Source organism: Neolamprologus multifasciatus, chromosome 20 (genome assembly GCF_963576455.1).
Source record: "Neolamprologus multifasciatus chromosome 20, fNeoMul1.2, whole genome shotgun sequence".
Lineage (NCBI taxonomy): Eukaryota > Metazoa > Chordata > Actinopteri > Cichliformes > Cichlidae > Neolamprologus > Neolamprologus multifasciatus.
The window spans coordinates 6,839,694-6,853,518 of record NC_140458.1 but is presented as its reverse complement, the minus strand read 5'-3'; the positions used below and the strand labels follow the sequence as shown (position 1 = coordinate 6,853,518).

The window sequence follows — 13,825 nt, the reverse complement described above, 5'->3', positions numbered from 1 at the left end:
ATATAGTCTTTGGCTAACGAGTTGTGATTGACAAGTTGCCGTCACACCATCGCTTTTAAAACCCCTAGATGGTGCAAGTGAACACGCGGATGTGGTTGCAACACCTGTGACTGAAGTTAGTTATACCCCAGACTCTAGTGTCCAGATGGATAATATAGAAAAATTCAACCTTGATTTTTGTACCAGGCTGTAAACATCTTTTTATTTATTTTATTTTTGACCATTCAAGACTTGCTCAGTAGCGGTTAAAATGACCTCTCCTTCTTAAATGAATCCAGTTTTTTTTTACAAGGCCTCGGCCTTATACAGATTCTTTTTTTCTGATATACAAGGCCTGCCCATCGTCATCTCCTTAAGCTGAACTACAGCCCTGCTAACACGATGTGTGTGTTGAAAGCTTCAACATCTTTCATTTAACCCCTCGTCTGTCTTCTGTCCACAGCTGGTGAAGCTATGCAGTGGGATGATCGAAGCAGGAAAGGCCTATGTCAGCGCCAACAAGCTCTTTGTCAACGGCATCCGGGATCTGTCTCAGCAGTGCAAGAAGGACGTAATGATCTCGGTGAGATTCTGAAACAAAGCCTCGGTTTTATCCATCACAGACTTTAATCTGGTATTATTGGCCTCATTTGTCTTTTAGTGGATATGGTTGTGTGAGGCTAAAAAAGCCTTTTTTAGCCTCACACAATCAGCTAATGTCCGAGGAGAAGCCTCAGACATTAGCTTTGCAGATTTGTTTTTGTGTGAACAAACCTGATTACTAACAGATTAGTCAGCGAGGATCAAATCAGGCCTGGAAACTTACTTCTTGGCTCGACTCACGACTCCGGCGTCTTGGACTGTTTTCATTGCTGCTGACATTAAGTACTATTAAAAGCCTTTTTGGCTTCAACTGTATGACTAATTGTGAGTTTCTTATTAAAGCCTTGTTCATATTTGTAGTTTCCATTGTAAACGAATAAAAATAAATGGCATGAATCAGTCCTGCAATTACAGCTCTTTTTCCCGTACATGGTACAGCTCAGTGACATTAACCAGCTTTGACTTACTTTTAGCTTTGTGGATCTTTTTATTTTCTTCCATGCAGAATTCATATAAATTATGGTTTTAGTTTCTGACAGATTTTATTTGCTTCTTTTATTCACAAAAATGAAACTATTGTGGCGTGAGACTATTATGAGGATTTTTCTGGATGTATTGTGCAGATAAAGACTGGTTTTTGTTATTTTCTGTGCAGGAGTGCTTGGAAAAATGCGGGGAAAGCCTGCAAGAGATCATAAACTACCACATGGTAAGCCAGCCATGCACTCTATATATATTATACTGAGACAGAGTGGTATCATTCTAATTTTAACTGGCGTTTAAGGCTACATTAGGGCCTTTTATTCCTTTTATTTTAACACTGATGGTCACTGAAACCATCTGTGGCTGGATTAATGTCAGTATATAGAAAGGCAGACACTGACAGTGTCTCCTTAGGTTGTTTTTATATGGAAATACTCACCAACGGGGCACCTTTTAATAAAGGTTGTGTTAATGGTTAGTGAATAATTAAATTATCCTTTACAGCTCATTTAAAGGCCATTTATAAAAACAAAATTACGGTTGCCAGGTTATTAAAATCTCCCATTGGCAGGTACTTTTCATTTCCTTTTAGTAAGCCTAATAAAGAAATCCTCCTGGGTTTCTCACTCACAAGTAAGCAATCAAATGTGTAGTTTAATTCAAGGTTTTAATGATCAAATAATGTTCAATGGTTTTAAATAGACAGATTTTTGTCCAGTTTTTCTGCAGACCCTCAGAAATACCACAGTATTTCAGTTAAACCACATCTAAAGATTTTAACGGTGTGTAAACACCCAGTAATGCTTTTTAAAAAGATGTTGAACTTGGCCAGACATCTAAATAACGTAAAGATTTGGTAAAAAGTGGAAGATGAAAAAAAAAAAGTATTCTCAAGTCAGCGAAAAGGCACAGATAATGTCTAAATAACTCTTCCTCCTTAACTCCTGAGTTCCTCATGTTGCTCCGCTGTGTTTAACTGTTTTAGGCTTGTACAAATAAGTCATAATGTAATAAGAAATAAATAACTAAATTCTATTTATGTAGCACATTGAAACTTACAATGGAGACATTCACACTGCTTGCGTACAGTGGCGCAGTAACAAGCTGTCCTGCATTCAGACAGTACCAGAGGTCAGCAGTTCTCGAAGTGAAGTCTTCAGCTTTGATCTAAAAACGAAAAAGTCACAGTTGATACAAGTTGATATATAAACTACGACTGTGGGGATTAAAGACAAAAAGTAGCAATAAACAAAACCCGCCACTTTATACTGTATTATTTAATGCACAAGGAAGCAGTGGGAGGTTGCTAACACTGTCTCAAGTGGTAGTAGACTGATTGGAAACAACCAAGAGACTAACTTGGAAACTCCTGTAGACATAGTATATAGTATTATAGTATCAAATTCAAATTTTATTTGTCACACACACACAACCATACACAGTATGACATGGGGGTGAAATGCTTGTAGCTGTACAATGCCCGACCATTAAATGACAGAAGAAAAGTTTTACAGTATTTACAATTTACAGATTACTACAAAATTTACAAATTAACTTAGGAATTTACAGTAAAAAATGTGCAAATAGCAGAAAAAGATTATAAAGATTATAAATTATAGGAATTATAGGATTATAGGAAATGTGTGGTGGTGCGTGTGGTGATGTGATGTGTGTGAGAGTCCAGTCTTGTAGTGATGTGTGTGGGAGAGTCCAGTCCTACACCTGGTTCAGGGCCCGAATAGCCTGGGGGAAGAAGCTCCTCCTCATTCTCTCTGTTTTGGCCTTAAGGGAGCGGAAGCGCTTCCCAGACCTCAACAGTGAGAAGAGTCCATTGTTGGGATGGGAGAGGTCCATCATAATCTTCCTAGCTTTGGACTTGCACCGCTTGGTGTAGATGGACAGCAGGTCAGGGAGCTCTGATTGAATGATGCGTTCGGCTGAGCGCACCACTCTTTGCAGATCTCGTCTGTCCTGCTTGGTGCTGTTCCCAAACCAGGTGCAGATTTTTGCCGTCAGGACGCTCTCGATGGTGCAGCAGTAGAAGTTCTTGAGCACCTTCAGTGGCAGATGGAAGTCTCTAAGTCTTGACGCTGACGGGCTTTCTTAACCAGGGTGTTGATGTGGCAGGACCATGACAGGTCCTGAGTGATGTGGACACCCAGGTATCGGAAACTATCCACTCTCTCCACTGGCGTGCCACTGATGATGAGGGGTTTGTAATTCCTCGCCTGCTTTGTAGTGAGGATGTAGTGAGGATTGTAGTGATAGTAGAGGATCCAGAATAAATTCGTGTGGAACTCCATATGTCATACTGGTTGATGCAGAGAATGTTTGATTTCCAAAGAAGTCTTAATATTATTTATTCCACAATGCAAAAATTCTGAGTGGATACACTAGAAGAGACAATGCAGATGGGGTTCAAGGCTGATATTATTTATTTTCTATATCTATTAAATGGGACATATAAGCAGTGTTTGATATCCAAGGGAGACTTTTTGAGCATGGTTGCAAAATTCAGAGTTAAATATATTTATAATAAAAAAGAGAAGGGGAAGAGAGAAGAGAAAGAGAGGGAGAGGAGAAAGATGTGTCCTCTTCCTTCACTGACAATCAGGAAGCAGAGAGGAAGGTCAGCATTACAAATGGAGGCTTAATGGACTGAGTCGGTGGAACAGCTGCTTGACAGAAGAAGCCTTGTATAGCCTATAAACCTGCATGTCAGTGTCTTACAGGCATGTGTGCAGTATAGATGTCTGTCACTATATCATTATTTTGTGTTCTATTATAGGTATAGGTACTCTAAAAAAAACCTTAGAAGCTGTTATAAATTTAGAAAGTTTTGAAATATTTTTGCTTTTGTAGACAGAAACTAAGAATGAGATAGTGGTGAAACTGAAATGAACTGAAGTGCAAGGAAGAGGATCATCTCCATGTCCTGGTAGTTCCTGGCAGAAACAGTGCAGTCGGGGTCAGAGGCTGAGATTACAGAAACAAAACCTTAGCATTTCACAGCGAAGATGATTCTCCTGTTTATTAAAGGGGAACTATAAGGATTTTCCTTCTTGTCTGTTATAAATGAGGGTTTTTACAAGTTTAAACCAGGCCTTTGGATGGGTGACTTTGCATGTAAATGCAGTTTTTCGTGAATGCAGTTCTGATAATTTCCCTTTGGTCGAAAGCCAACATTTTTCATCTGCCAGAAAAACGTTGCATTTTAGAGATGCCCACAGTTTCAAATAATACAGTCAGGATATGTTCAGGTAACGCCTGTGAGTCAGTGATCAACAGCTTTCTTCTGTGGTCATCTGAGAGTCCCAACCTTTATCTCCATCCACCAGCAGTTAAAATCTTCTTTTGGCAGGAGGCAGTATAACAAAAAGAAGGAAAATTTTAAACTGTAAATCATGCAAAGCTCCTCTAGTAGAGTCCGAGAATATGAAGGTGGAATTGTTAATTGTGCTTAGAGTCCACTTTAAGCTCAATTAACTCTCTTTTAACAACCTCAATCCCCACAGCAGCCGTTAACCTCCTGCTGCTTGATCCTCATGACCTTCTCAACAAATACAAACACTGGAGTGTAAGCTCAGCCACACTTTTCACACCTGTGGGAAACGAACAAAGTACACATAAGGAGGCAGAAGGAGAATCAAGATGAGCTTTGTCGGCCGTCTAAAAGAAAGGAGCTCATTTCTAAATGTAATTTACGCAAGAATAAGTTTTGTAATGTGTAATCTTTCTAATGAGATACTTGAATATGAGTTTGTAGAATTGGTGGGAAAGCAACAACAGGTAAAGAAAGCGCTCTAGTTTCCAGTTATAGTTCAAGCAGTATTGATGAATTACCACCAAAGAGGCTCTGGGGCCGTGCTGATAAAACGATTATTGTGCCAGTCTGTTTTTCAATAAATCTCCTTTGCCTTTCAGCACATCCTGTTCTTTTGCTTCTTCATAAAAGTCCAAATTCACTCCCCACCAGACTGTGGCAGATTTAATTAACTTCATATTTATTTATTTCATTTGCTCATTTGAAGTATAATTAAAGTTCAGGAAAATCCCCTGAAATTAAGATTAAGTTTTTTGTTTGTTTGGTTGTTAAGTATAATGAATAGACTACTTTTAGCCTACTTTTAATAATTGTGTTAAATAATCGTGAGCAGCTAGTAGTTATAGCTTGCTTATAAAAACCCAGATATAATGCATCATTTCAGCAGTGTTTGATCTTAATACACTGATTGATGTTGGTTTTTAAAGATCCTGCAGAAACCCTGTGATAGGAGGGAATCCTCTGAGATATGAGAGTGATGTGTAGAAACATTTATTTTTAATTTATTTAGTATTTTTGTGTTTTATTCAGAAACGACACTGTGTGTGATTTTTACTGCGTGGCGCTCATGTAGTCAAGGGACTCCAGCAGAGCGTCAATGAATAAGAAATGATGACCGTTATATCTGGCACGGTACAAATGTGGCCACTGAGTGCCAGCCGCCCTTGTCGCAGGCATACTCGGATGCCTTTAAAACCCAGAAAGGAAATACAAAACGGCATCTGAGCACATACACGGGACGAGTTTAAAAGAGTCTTGGCCCTGCTTCCTTCCATTTCCTGATAGCTTGGCTTTATTGCCAGTCCAGTACCACACAACAGAACAAACAGGCTCTGTTTATGTGAATGTCACCAGCAGGCCAAGTATAGCTCCAATCCTGTGAGTCTTTTTCCCCTCAAAGTTTTCACAACAGATTTTTCTTTCTCACAGGCGGCAGCATCAACAGAATTGGGCCATAAAGCTCCATTTGAATACTCGATAAATTATTGACACGTGTTTGACTCTCTGAACATACATTAGACATGAGGGGGAGGGCTGACACAGGGAGAATATGATGTGAGTGAATCTTTGTGCACTGGAAAGAGGTCATAATTCAAAAACGGATGGGATTTGCGGAAAATATGTTTAGGGTTTTCGTGCAAAAAAAAAAAAAATCAACCAGCTTGCTATAATACAATTTGAATTAGCCTATTTTTAATCAACCGGTGTTTCTAGATACAACACTACATTGAAATCAAGTTAAATAGCAGTAAGGCTCAAAAGTAGTCATTTGTTTTAAGATTCCTTAGAGATTTCTGCCTCTAATTTCCTTTTGGGCCGTTGCAGACCAGATTATTCTAGATAAGGCTGCAGAACTAGATCTATGCTTCAATTTCTCAAGATCAGTTTTTACAGCTGTTTATTTATCAGCCATGCTATGCAGCAACAGTCTTCTTGAACAAATATAATTTCTTTGTTTTTTCAGTGATGTGTTTCATCCATCCCATGGATCCATCTCATGCTTTTAAAGGCACACAAACATAAAAATTTGAAACAGTCTTAAAGTCTTCACCTGTTAAAGAAAGAAAATAGTGTCACCAGCATATTTAAAGTGGATTAATTAACAAGGGATGTATCATTTAAAGGCTACTTCATAGGCCTAGGAACACAGAGGTAGAGATTAGTCAGAGACTGCCTGACAACCTCTGGTTGCTTGGGGAAAAATGGTATTCCCTAACTAGTTAGCGCGTAGTTACTGGACGATGCTGGCACGAGTTAAAATCAGTCACTAAGAGGGTGCTGCCTCAAAAACCTCTTTGTGTTTGCTTTGGTTGCTAGCAGATGCTGTGGTCACCTTGCAGTTTTTTCCAATGAAAATCGCCGATTTCTCTGCAGAACTTCCACACTTACTCCCTGAGCTGTAGTGAAAGTTAAAGGTTGAGACACAAGCCAGAAATGGATAACATTCACCTTCAAAATAAAAGCTTTGCCAACCTGCACATTTTAAATCTATACATGACCAGTTTGTGGAAAGTGTTTGTGGACAAGTCTGCATCTTCCATGTAAACCTTTGACAACCATAGTAACCTCTTAGTGACAAAAGTAATTAGATAAAGGGGTCACTGACTGGTCTCTAGGCCTGTTTCACTGGTGCCTTAGCTTAGCTGTTTTTCCTTGTTTCCAGAGTTTTAAATAAGGTAACCAGCTGCTGGTTGTAGCTTTAAATTATGTGAAAAAACTCTAAACAGTATAAAAAGTGGGTGTAGCATATTGTCTGTGAAGGTTCTCAGTCATCCAGGTCATCGTAGTCAAAGGAGCTTGCAAAGAAAAGCGTCTGGACTTCTTTAAGTTACTTGAAGACGTTTCACCTCTCATCCGAGAAGCTTCTTCAGTTCTAAGGTCAAATGGTGGAGAGTCCCAGATATAAACCTAGTGGGATGTTTTAGGCTGGAAATTGTGTAGCATATTGATCTGGAAAGTGCCATAAATGTGCATCCTCTTTAACCCTTTAAGACCTACCATAGAACCAAGTCCGCCAGAGCTTATATTATATTTTTACATGCTGTGGAGCCATTTTCGGGAGCATTTCAAGTTGATTTACATCAATACAACAATTATAGTCCAGATTTTAATAATATGTCTGCATTAAGTGCATAGTAATTACATAAATTGCGAAAAAGTACAATAAACTACGGAAAAATTGAAAATCGTTTTTGTTTTTTAACATATATTTCTAGTTAGAGAAATTTAAGAGGCTTATTTCTCAAAACTGTAAATACAAAAAAGTTGCACAAAATAGTTTCCCACCACAGGAAATTTATTTTGAGTGTCTTCATAGTTTTATTTTTGAAATACACCAATTTTTATATACTGCAGGAAAAACGAAAATAAATATTATAATGCAAATTTGCAAAAAAGCAGCATATGCATCAAAATAAACTATTTCCAGCAGTGCAATATGAGTCCTAAGCATCCCAGAAACGACACAGAAAGTCATAAAGTCAAACATAACTTTTAAAAACACAAGTATAGGCTCCTGAGGCCCCGATGGTAAAGAACTACATTTCCGCAAAATGACGTCACTTCCGGTTTTGGGCAGGACATGGAGGACATGCGATAGTTCGCGCTGATGGACGTAGGAAGTGTTATGAACAGCTGATCGGATCGGCAAAGCGTGTTTCTGGAATATTATGTTTTTGTTGCTGCAAGCGCTTTTTATGCAGTTTTTGCAAAGCTATATGTGGAAGGAAACTGTGACCGAGGACAAGCTGATGGCATAAGATGTAAGTACAACTCCTCCGGTTTCATATGCAAAAAAAATTATGGCGCTAGCTTATGTGGTTGCAGTGCTACCGGGATTTAAAAATAGTTACGCAAAATGGAGCGTGTACGCTCCGACCGGCTTTAAAGGGTTAAAGGTCAGCAGGGGGCGATTTTTATACTTCAGAATTTGAACTAAATTAAATCCAAAACATTAAAACACAACAAAAAGAAAAAAGTGAAGTTCAAAGACACTGACGTGGATTAAGATAATTTTTAGAATAATTTACTGGGTAATATTCACTTGCCAAATATCTAATACATGCTGTCAGACTTGCATCACAAAATGCTTTTCCGTTGTCTTTAGATAATAACTCATAAAACCTGTCTGATTGCTCCCTGACCATCCCATTTCTTTACAAATAACCCTTTCCAACAGTTTTTCTCACAAGCAACAGTGTCCTTTTGTTCAGTCCAAATTTTCATTGTCAGAATTTCTTAATGCTTACTCAATCCTCCAGGTAAGTAAATGCCAAAAGGTTGATTTTGTTCATCTGGACGTAGCGTTTTCAGTGGGACTACGTCTCAAACCCTGAGTTTCATTATCAGAGTTTGAGATTCTTTCCAAAACAAAAGGATTAGTTTGGCACAAGTCACTAGACCCACCATCAGTGCTCTCTTTATAAATGCATTCAAGGAGATAGATCATTGGTGCCCTGGACAAACCACACTTTGATCACACTTCAACCATTGGCATATACAATCCAAATCATTTCCAAAAAGGAAAAACATTCCCATAGTGCATACAAATAAGTGCTTCTTTTTGTCCTACATTTCCAGCCTGAAACATCTTTAATTAAATCCATTTTTATGTAATCTGATTATATAGAAGTATGTGGGAAAACAGCCTTTGGCTCCCAGCTCGGAGTTTATGGGCTGAAATGCTGCATTTTGGTTCATAGTAAATAAAATATGTGCAGATGAAATTCATTTGTAATTTCTGCTGACCGTAAGAAAGGAGGATTAACTGTAGTATTCTCAGTCACAAGTCGTTTCCCAATGCACTTGCAGTTTCTCAGTCAAATCCAAACTTTTTTTTATTAGAAGTTGTTGAAGGAGAGGTTTTATTTCAGGAACCTTTAGAGACACGAAGCATTCGTGGTTTCCTGGATGAAGTCTAAAAACAACAGTGTGTTTTTACCCACTCCGATTTGACAAAGGTGTTCTTGTGCACAGAGTGGGCTTGAGATAATTGCTTGACTGACTAAATCACATCATTCTGTTTAAACATGCTGGTGGAATCAGCGAAGGGATTTAAAAAAGTGATAGTCAGTACAGTAGTCTTTTGTAATGGTGTCTTCAAGCATCTCATTCCTTAGCTCTGATGTCAGCATGCTGAAGGTGTGCCAGATACTCTTGGACTTACTTATGTTTGACATTAACTCTACAGTTTGTGCTTATCTGTCAAATATGGAAATAAAATGTCTGTTGCTCTCAACATTTAACTGCTAAGAAGATTTCAAGTCAAAACAAAGTGGCACTCTGTCATAATTAACACGGCTGGTCTGTCAGGTGGGATGCCATTAAGCAACGATAGATAGACAATAGAATCATACAGTTTTTGTTGTTACAATAAAGAATGCAGTAAAAATAAACATTGTTAAAAGTTCCACAGACCTATACTGAAGGCTTTATTCTGTGAGTGAGTAAAAAATGTCATATATAACAGTCATCCATCCATCTATTCATTCTCCTATGCTTATCCAATTCAGGGCCATGTGCGGGCTGGGGCGTATCTCAGCTGCCATAGGGCAAGAGGTGGATACACCCAGGACAGGGCACCAGCCTGTTTCAGGGCTAACAGTAATAGAATAATATAACAGTAATAAAATAAGGTTAAAAAAAATTAACAAAATTTAATATATGATTAAGATTATGAAAAAAGAGAATTCAGTATTCTGTTGAACACTAAACTTATGAGAAATGTAGGATAAAAATACATTTTAAAAGTTGCAATTCTGTCTTTTGTATCCCAGCTTTGTTAATACAGTTATGATGGCAATTAGATGTTGTACAGTTAGTATATTAACTACATGCTAATGTAAAGCAGGCCAATATTTGATGTTTAAAAAATAAAGCATCCGTATACTTGTATTAAAAAGCTACACTTTCCAAGTATTTTCTTAGTCTAGGTCCAAAATTGTAAATTAAATAAAACATCATATTTATGCAAATTGAACTAGTTTGCAAGCCAGTATCTGTTACCTACCACCAGCTGTTAGCTGGTTTGTCACAGTAATTAGCAAATGAAGTCAGTGTGTATTTGGATATGACTTGGTAAATGCATTTTTACATACAAAATGGATGTACAGTATATTCAGCAGTGAAGGTTTTTTATATTACAGATGCCAAAGGGAGCATTGCTTCATGTAGACTAATAAAACACATTAGTCATGCTATCCTACATTAATCCATAGTTTTTTTCCCCTGTAAATGATTGCGTTTCTCCACAAATTATGATGTATTCTCAAAGCTTTTTTTCTGCAGTGCTTCTGATCTTTAGTAGCTTTTTCTGCCCCTCCAAATTACCTAATGCTTACTATATTTTAAGGCCACAAACAGTGTTTCTGTGGAGCCATGTGAGACAATCAAAACAGAAATATCTTATCTCTGACTACATAAAAACCAAAAATGGGAACATGGAAAAAACACATTTTCTGTATTTATTAGTCTGAAGCTCCACACTGTGACTTTAGGTTCAAATTAAAGTTGAAGTGATGGAAAACTGGGTCAGTTTTTTAAGTGTGACAGGTAGGAATCAACCTCTGAAGTCCAGTCTGACAATACCCATCATTTTTCATAAATCATAACCAGTCCCCAGAGCCCCATATTACTAGTTTAGCTGATTACAATACAGTATCCCCCGCTGCCCAATTTGCATTATGCAGTGACAACCTGATGCATGTTGGTCCGGTGAAACAAGGGTGTCAGCTTGCCACAAAAATAGCTCCGGAATGCAACAGGCTGCACTTCCCCCCAAGCCAGGAAGTTTCACAGCAGTTCTCCTGCCGCACATAAACATCACAGAGGTGTGCTGGGTGAGCCCACAACTTTTAAAGACTGCGGTTTGCTTTAAACCGCAGTCCACCTCAGTTCTGTCTGCTCCACGCTTAAACTAATCCAACCCTGGAGAGTTTATGACCGCCATATACCACTGCACTGCTGATTTTCGTGTTTTAGGCATCGCGTGTTTGAGAAAGCTCCTGATGGCCTAAGCTTCCAGCTACCACTTTCACTTTTCTGAGAGCTTGTTAAAATACATTCAGGGAAACAGGCAGACCACATATGCACTATCAGACCTGTTTACTGCCAAACAGGGTGCCAAGATGCAGGAAAAGTTACCTCAGCTAGCCTCACTAGCATTACAGCAAAGTGCCGAATGGGTGGGCTGCTACCATCAAAACAAACACGTTTCTTTGAGGCATTTACAATTTACAACAAAATGGGCAAATTTGTGACAAAAAACAGCAAATTCATGAGATAACTCATGTTTTTTTTTATATCAGATTAAAATGACATATTTAGGAGGGAAAAAAATGTTACAAGAAAAAAATGGCAAATTTTGGCTGTGGCAATGGTACAATTATCAATGAAAATCCTGCAAAATTTTTAAAACAGAAAATGTAATTTAAGAGAAAAAGCTGGAACTATGGGACTATTTTTGGTGTATTGGCCACAGATAAAAAAACAACAACAACAACAAAAAACTGTGTTTTTGCACAACCACACAATGTCTTCTTTTTTTTCCATCATTGACCCTAATAGCCTGTCATATACCCTCTATACACAGCTTACAGCAACAACAATAGCAGTGTCTTTCCCATCATCCGCGCCTATAATCCCTGAGTTAAAACACTCATAAGCCTATTTATACAGCCTGGCAAACTCAAATCTTCTAATCCACACCAAAACGCATGTATCCAATTATTCTAGCGGGATGAGGGTGAAACCCTTTAAGCAGTCTAACTGCTCGGTTGTGTTAACGGACACGTGGGCCTTGGCAGTTTGACTGGTTTGTACCCCGTGCTGAATGCAGACTGCAGTGTTGTGTTGTACCAGAATCCTCCTCTCCTCCCTCTTGCTTACTTCCTCGCTCCCTCCCTCTCTGCCCGAGTGACCTATTTAGCAGCAGCAGCTCTTGCACACTGACTGTACTCTCTGAGGATGAAAGGGAAGAGGAGGGATCTCGAATGTAAAATGCCAAACTGAAGGCAGCATGTTATTGTGTTGGAGCAGGGGTGTTTGAGTCACAGCATCATTGCCTCTCCACTCATTCAAACAGGCATTAATGTCTGATTTGCATAATTTATGAGCATCTTTTGAAAACAGCTGTGCTTTGTCGCCCTCTGCTGGTTACTTTGAAAGTCATATCACAATAGGAACATTGTTGTTTTCTTCCAAAAGACTAAAAGTGCTTTCACTAAAAGTGCTTCTCTTGTTTAATTGAATAGTCTGTTTAAGAGTTTATCTATTATATACATTGCCCTCATAAACTTATCCTTATTTGATTTGTTTTATAAATTTTGGCAGTTTTTTTCTGATATATTAAATTTCTTTGACTGTAATTCGCCAAAGAATTTCCTGTAAAATTGAAATACTGTTTTCTTGTAAATTTGCAAATATTTCATTAGTAAATTTTGACATTTTTTTTCTCTAAAATATTTTTTTCTTGTAAATTTCCTCCTGTTTTCTTCTTGCAAATTAGCCAGGATTTTTTTCTGTAATATTTCCAGAGTTGTTCCCTTGTATAATTGTTAATATTTTTGCTTTTTATTAGTTTATATATATGTATATTAATTACATTGGGGTAGTATGGCTGGTCATGGGTGATATCTTTGTTGTAAAATTGAATATGAGATGACTGTGAAAAAGCCAGAATGTATACCCTCCCTTTGGCAGGCTGGTTCTGGTCCTCTTGTCTAAAGTGTCTGGTTAAATCTACTGGTCACAGCTTCCTTAGGACCAAAATGAAATCTACAGAGTGTCTAAACCCCGTGATAATAACTTTACGGTGACATAAGCCAAAGAATAAATAATAATCAAGTAGAAATGAACTAGCAATGTCTAAAAGTATTATAAATTTCATCTAATGTCTCATTTGTGACCTGTTTCAGATCCTGTTTGATCAAGCCCAGCGGTCTGTAAAGCAACAGCTGCACAATTTTGTGAAAGAGTAAGTAAACCTACACTTTACTGAAGTATCCCTGTAGAAATTTAAATGTATAAAATATTCAATACAGGTGGGAAAAGGATTATTCCACAACCTTTAAAATGCCTACATGTCCTTGTTACCCCCAAAAACCTTTCTTAAGTGTTTAAATATAGAACAGGCTACAACATTTTGCAGCCCAGACACGTTTTTTCAGACGTAACATTAACCTGCAACGCTAATGTCTCACTTGTATTTTGTTCTATTTTGTTTGTCAGGGATGTTCGAAAATTCAAGGAGACAAAAAAGCACTTTGACAGGGTGCGTGAGGACATGGAAATAGCACAGGTGAAGAACGCTCAGGCACCCAGGAACAAGCCTCACGAGGTCGAAGAAGCCACTAGCGCGCTGAGCATCACCCGCAAGTGCTACCGACACCTCGCTCTGGACTACGTGCTACAGGTCAGAAAAACACTGTAAAAAGAAAA

The 13,825-nt window shown here is 38.2% G+C and overlaps 1 protein-coding gene across 2 annotated transcripts in view; it reads left to right on the top strand.

Annotated features, from left to right (window-relative positions):
* The window catches only part of acap3a (ArfGAP with coiled-coil, ankyrin repeat and PH domains 3a), a 71,345-nt gene that overhangs the window by 33,957 nt on the left and 23,563 nt on the right, over positions 1-13,825 (top strand). For both annotated transcript variants that reach the window (XM_085145237.1, XM_085145236.1), the window contains exons 3-6: positions 443-562; positions 1,238-1,291; positions 13,303-13,361; positions 13,616-13,799. In XM_085145237.1, the coding sequence (XP_085001363.1) occupies positions 443-562; positions 1,238-1,291; positions 13,303-13,361; positions 13,616-13,799 (417 nt within the window). The remainder of the gene's footprint in view (positions 1-442; positions 563-1,237; positions 1,292-13,302; positions 13,362-13,615; positions 13,800-13,825) is intronic.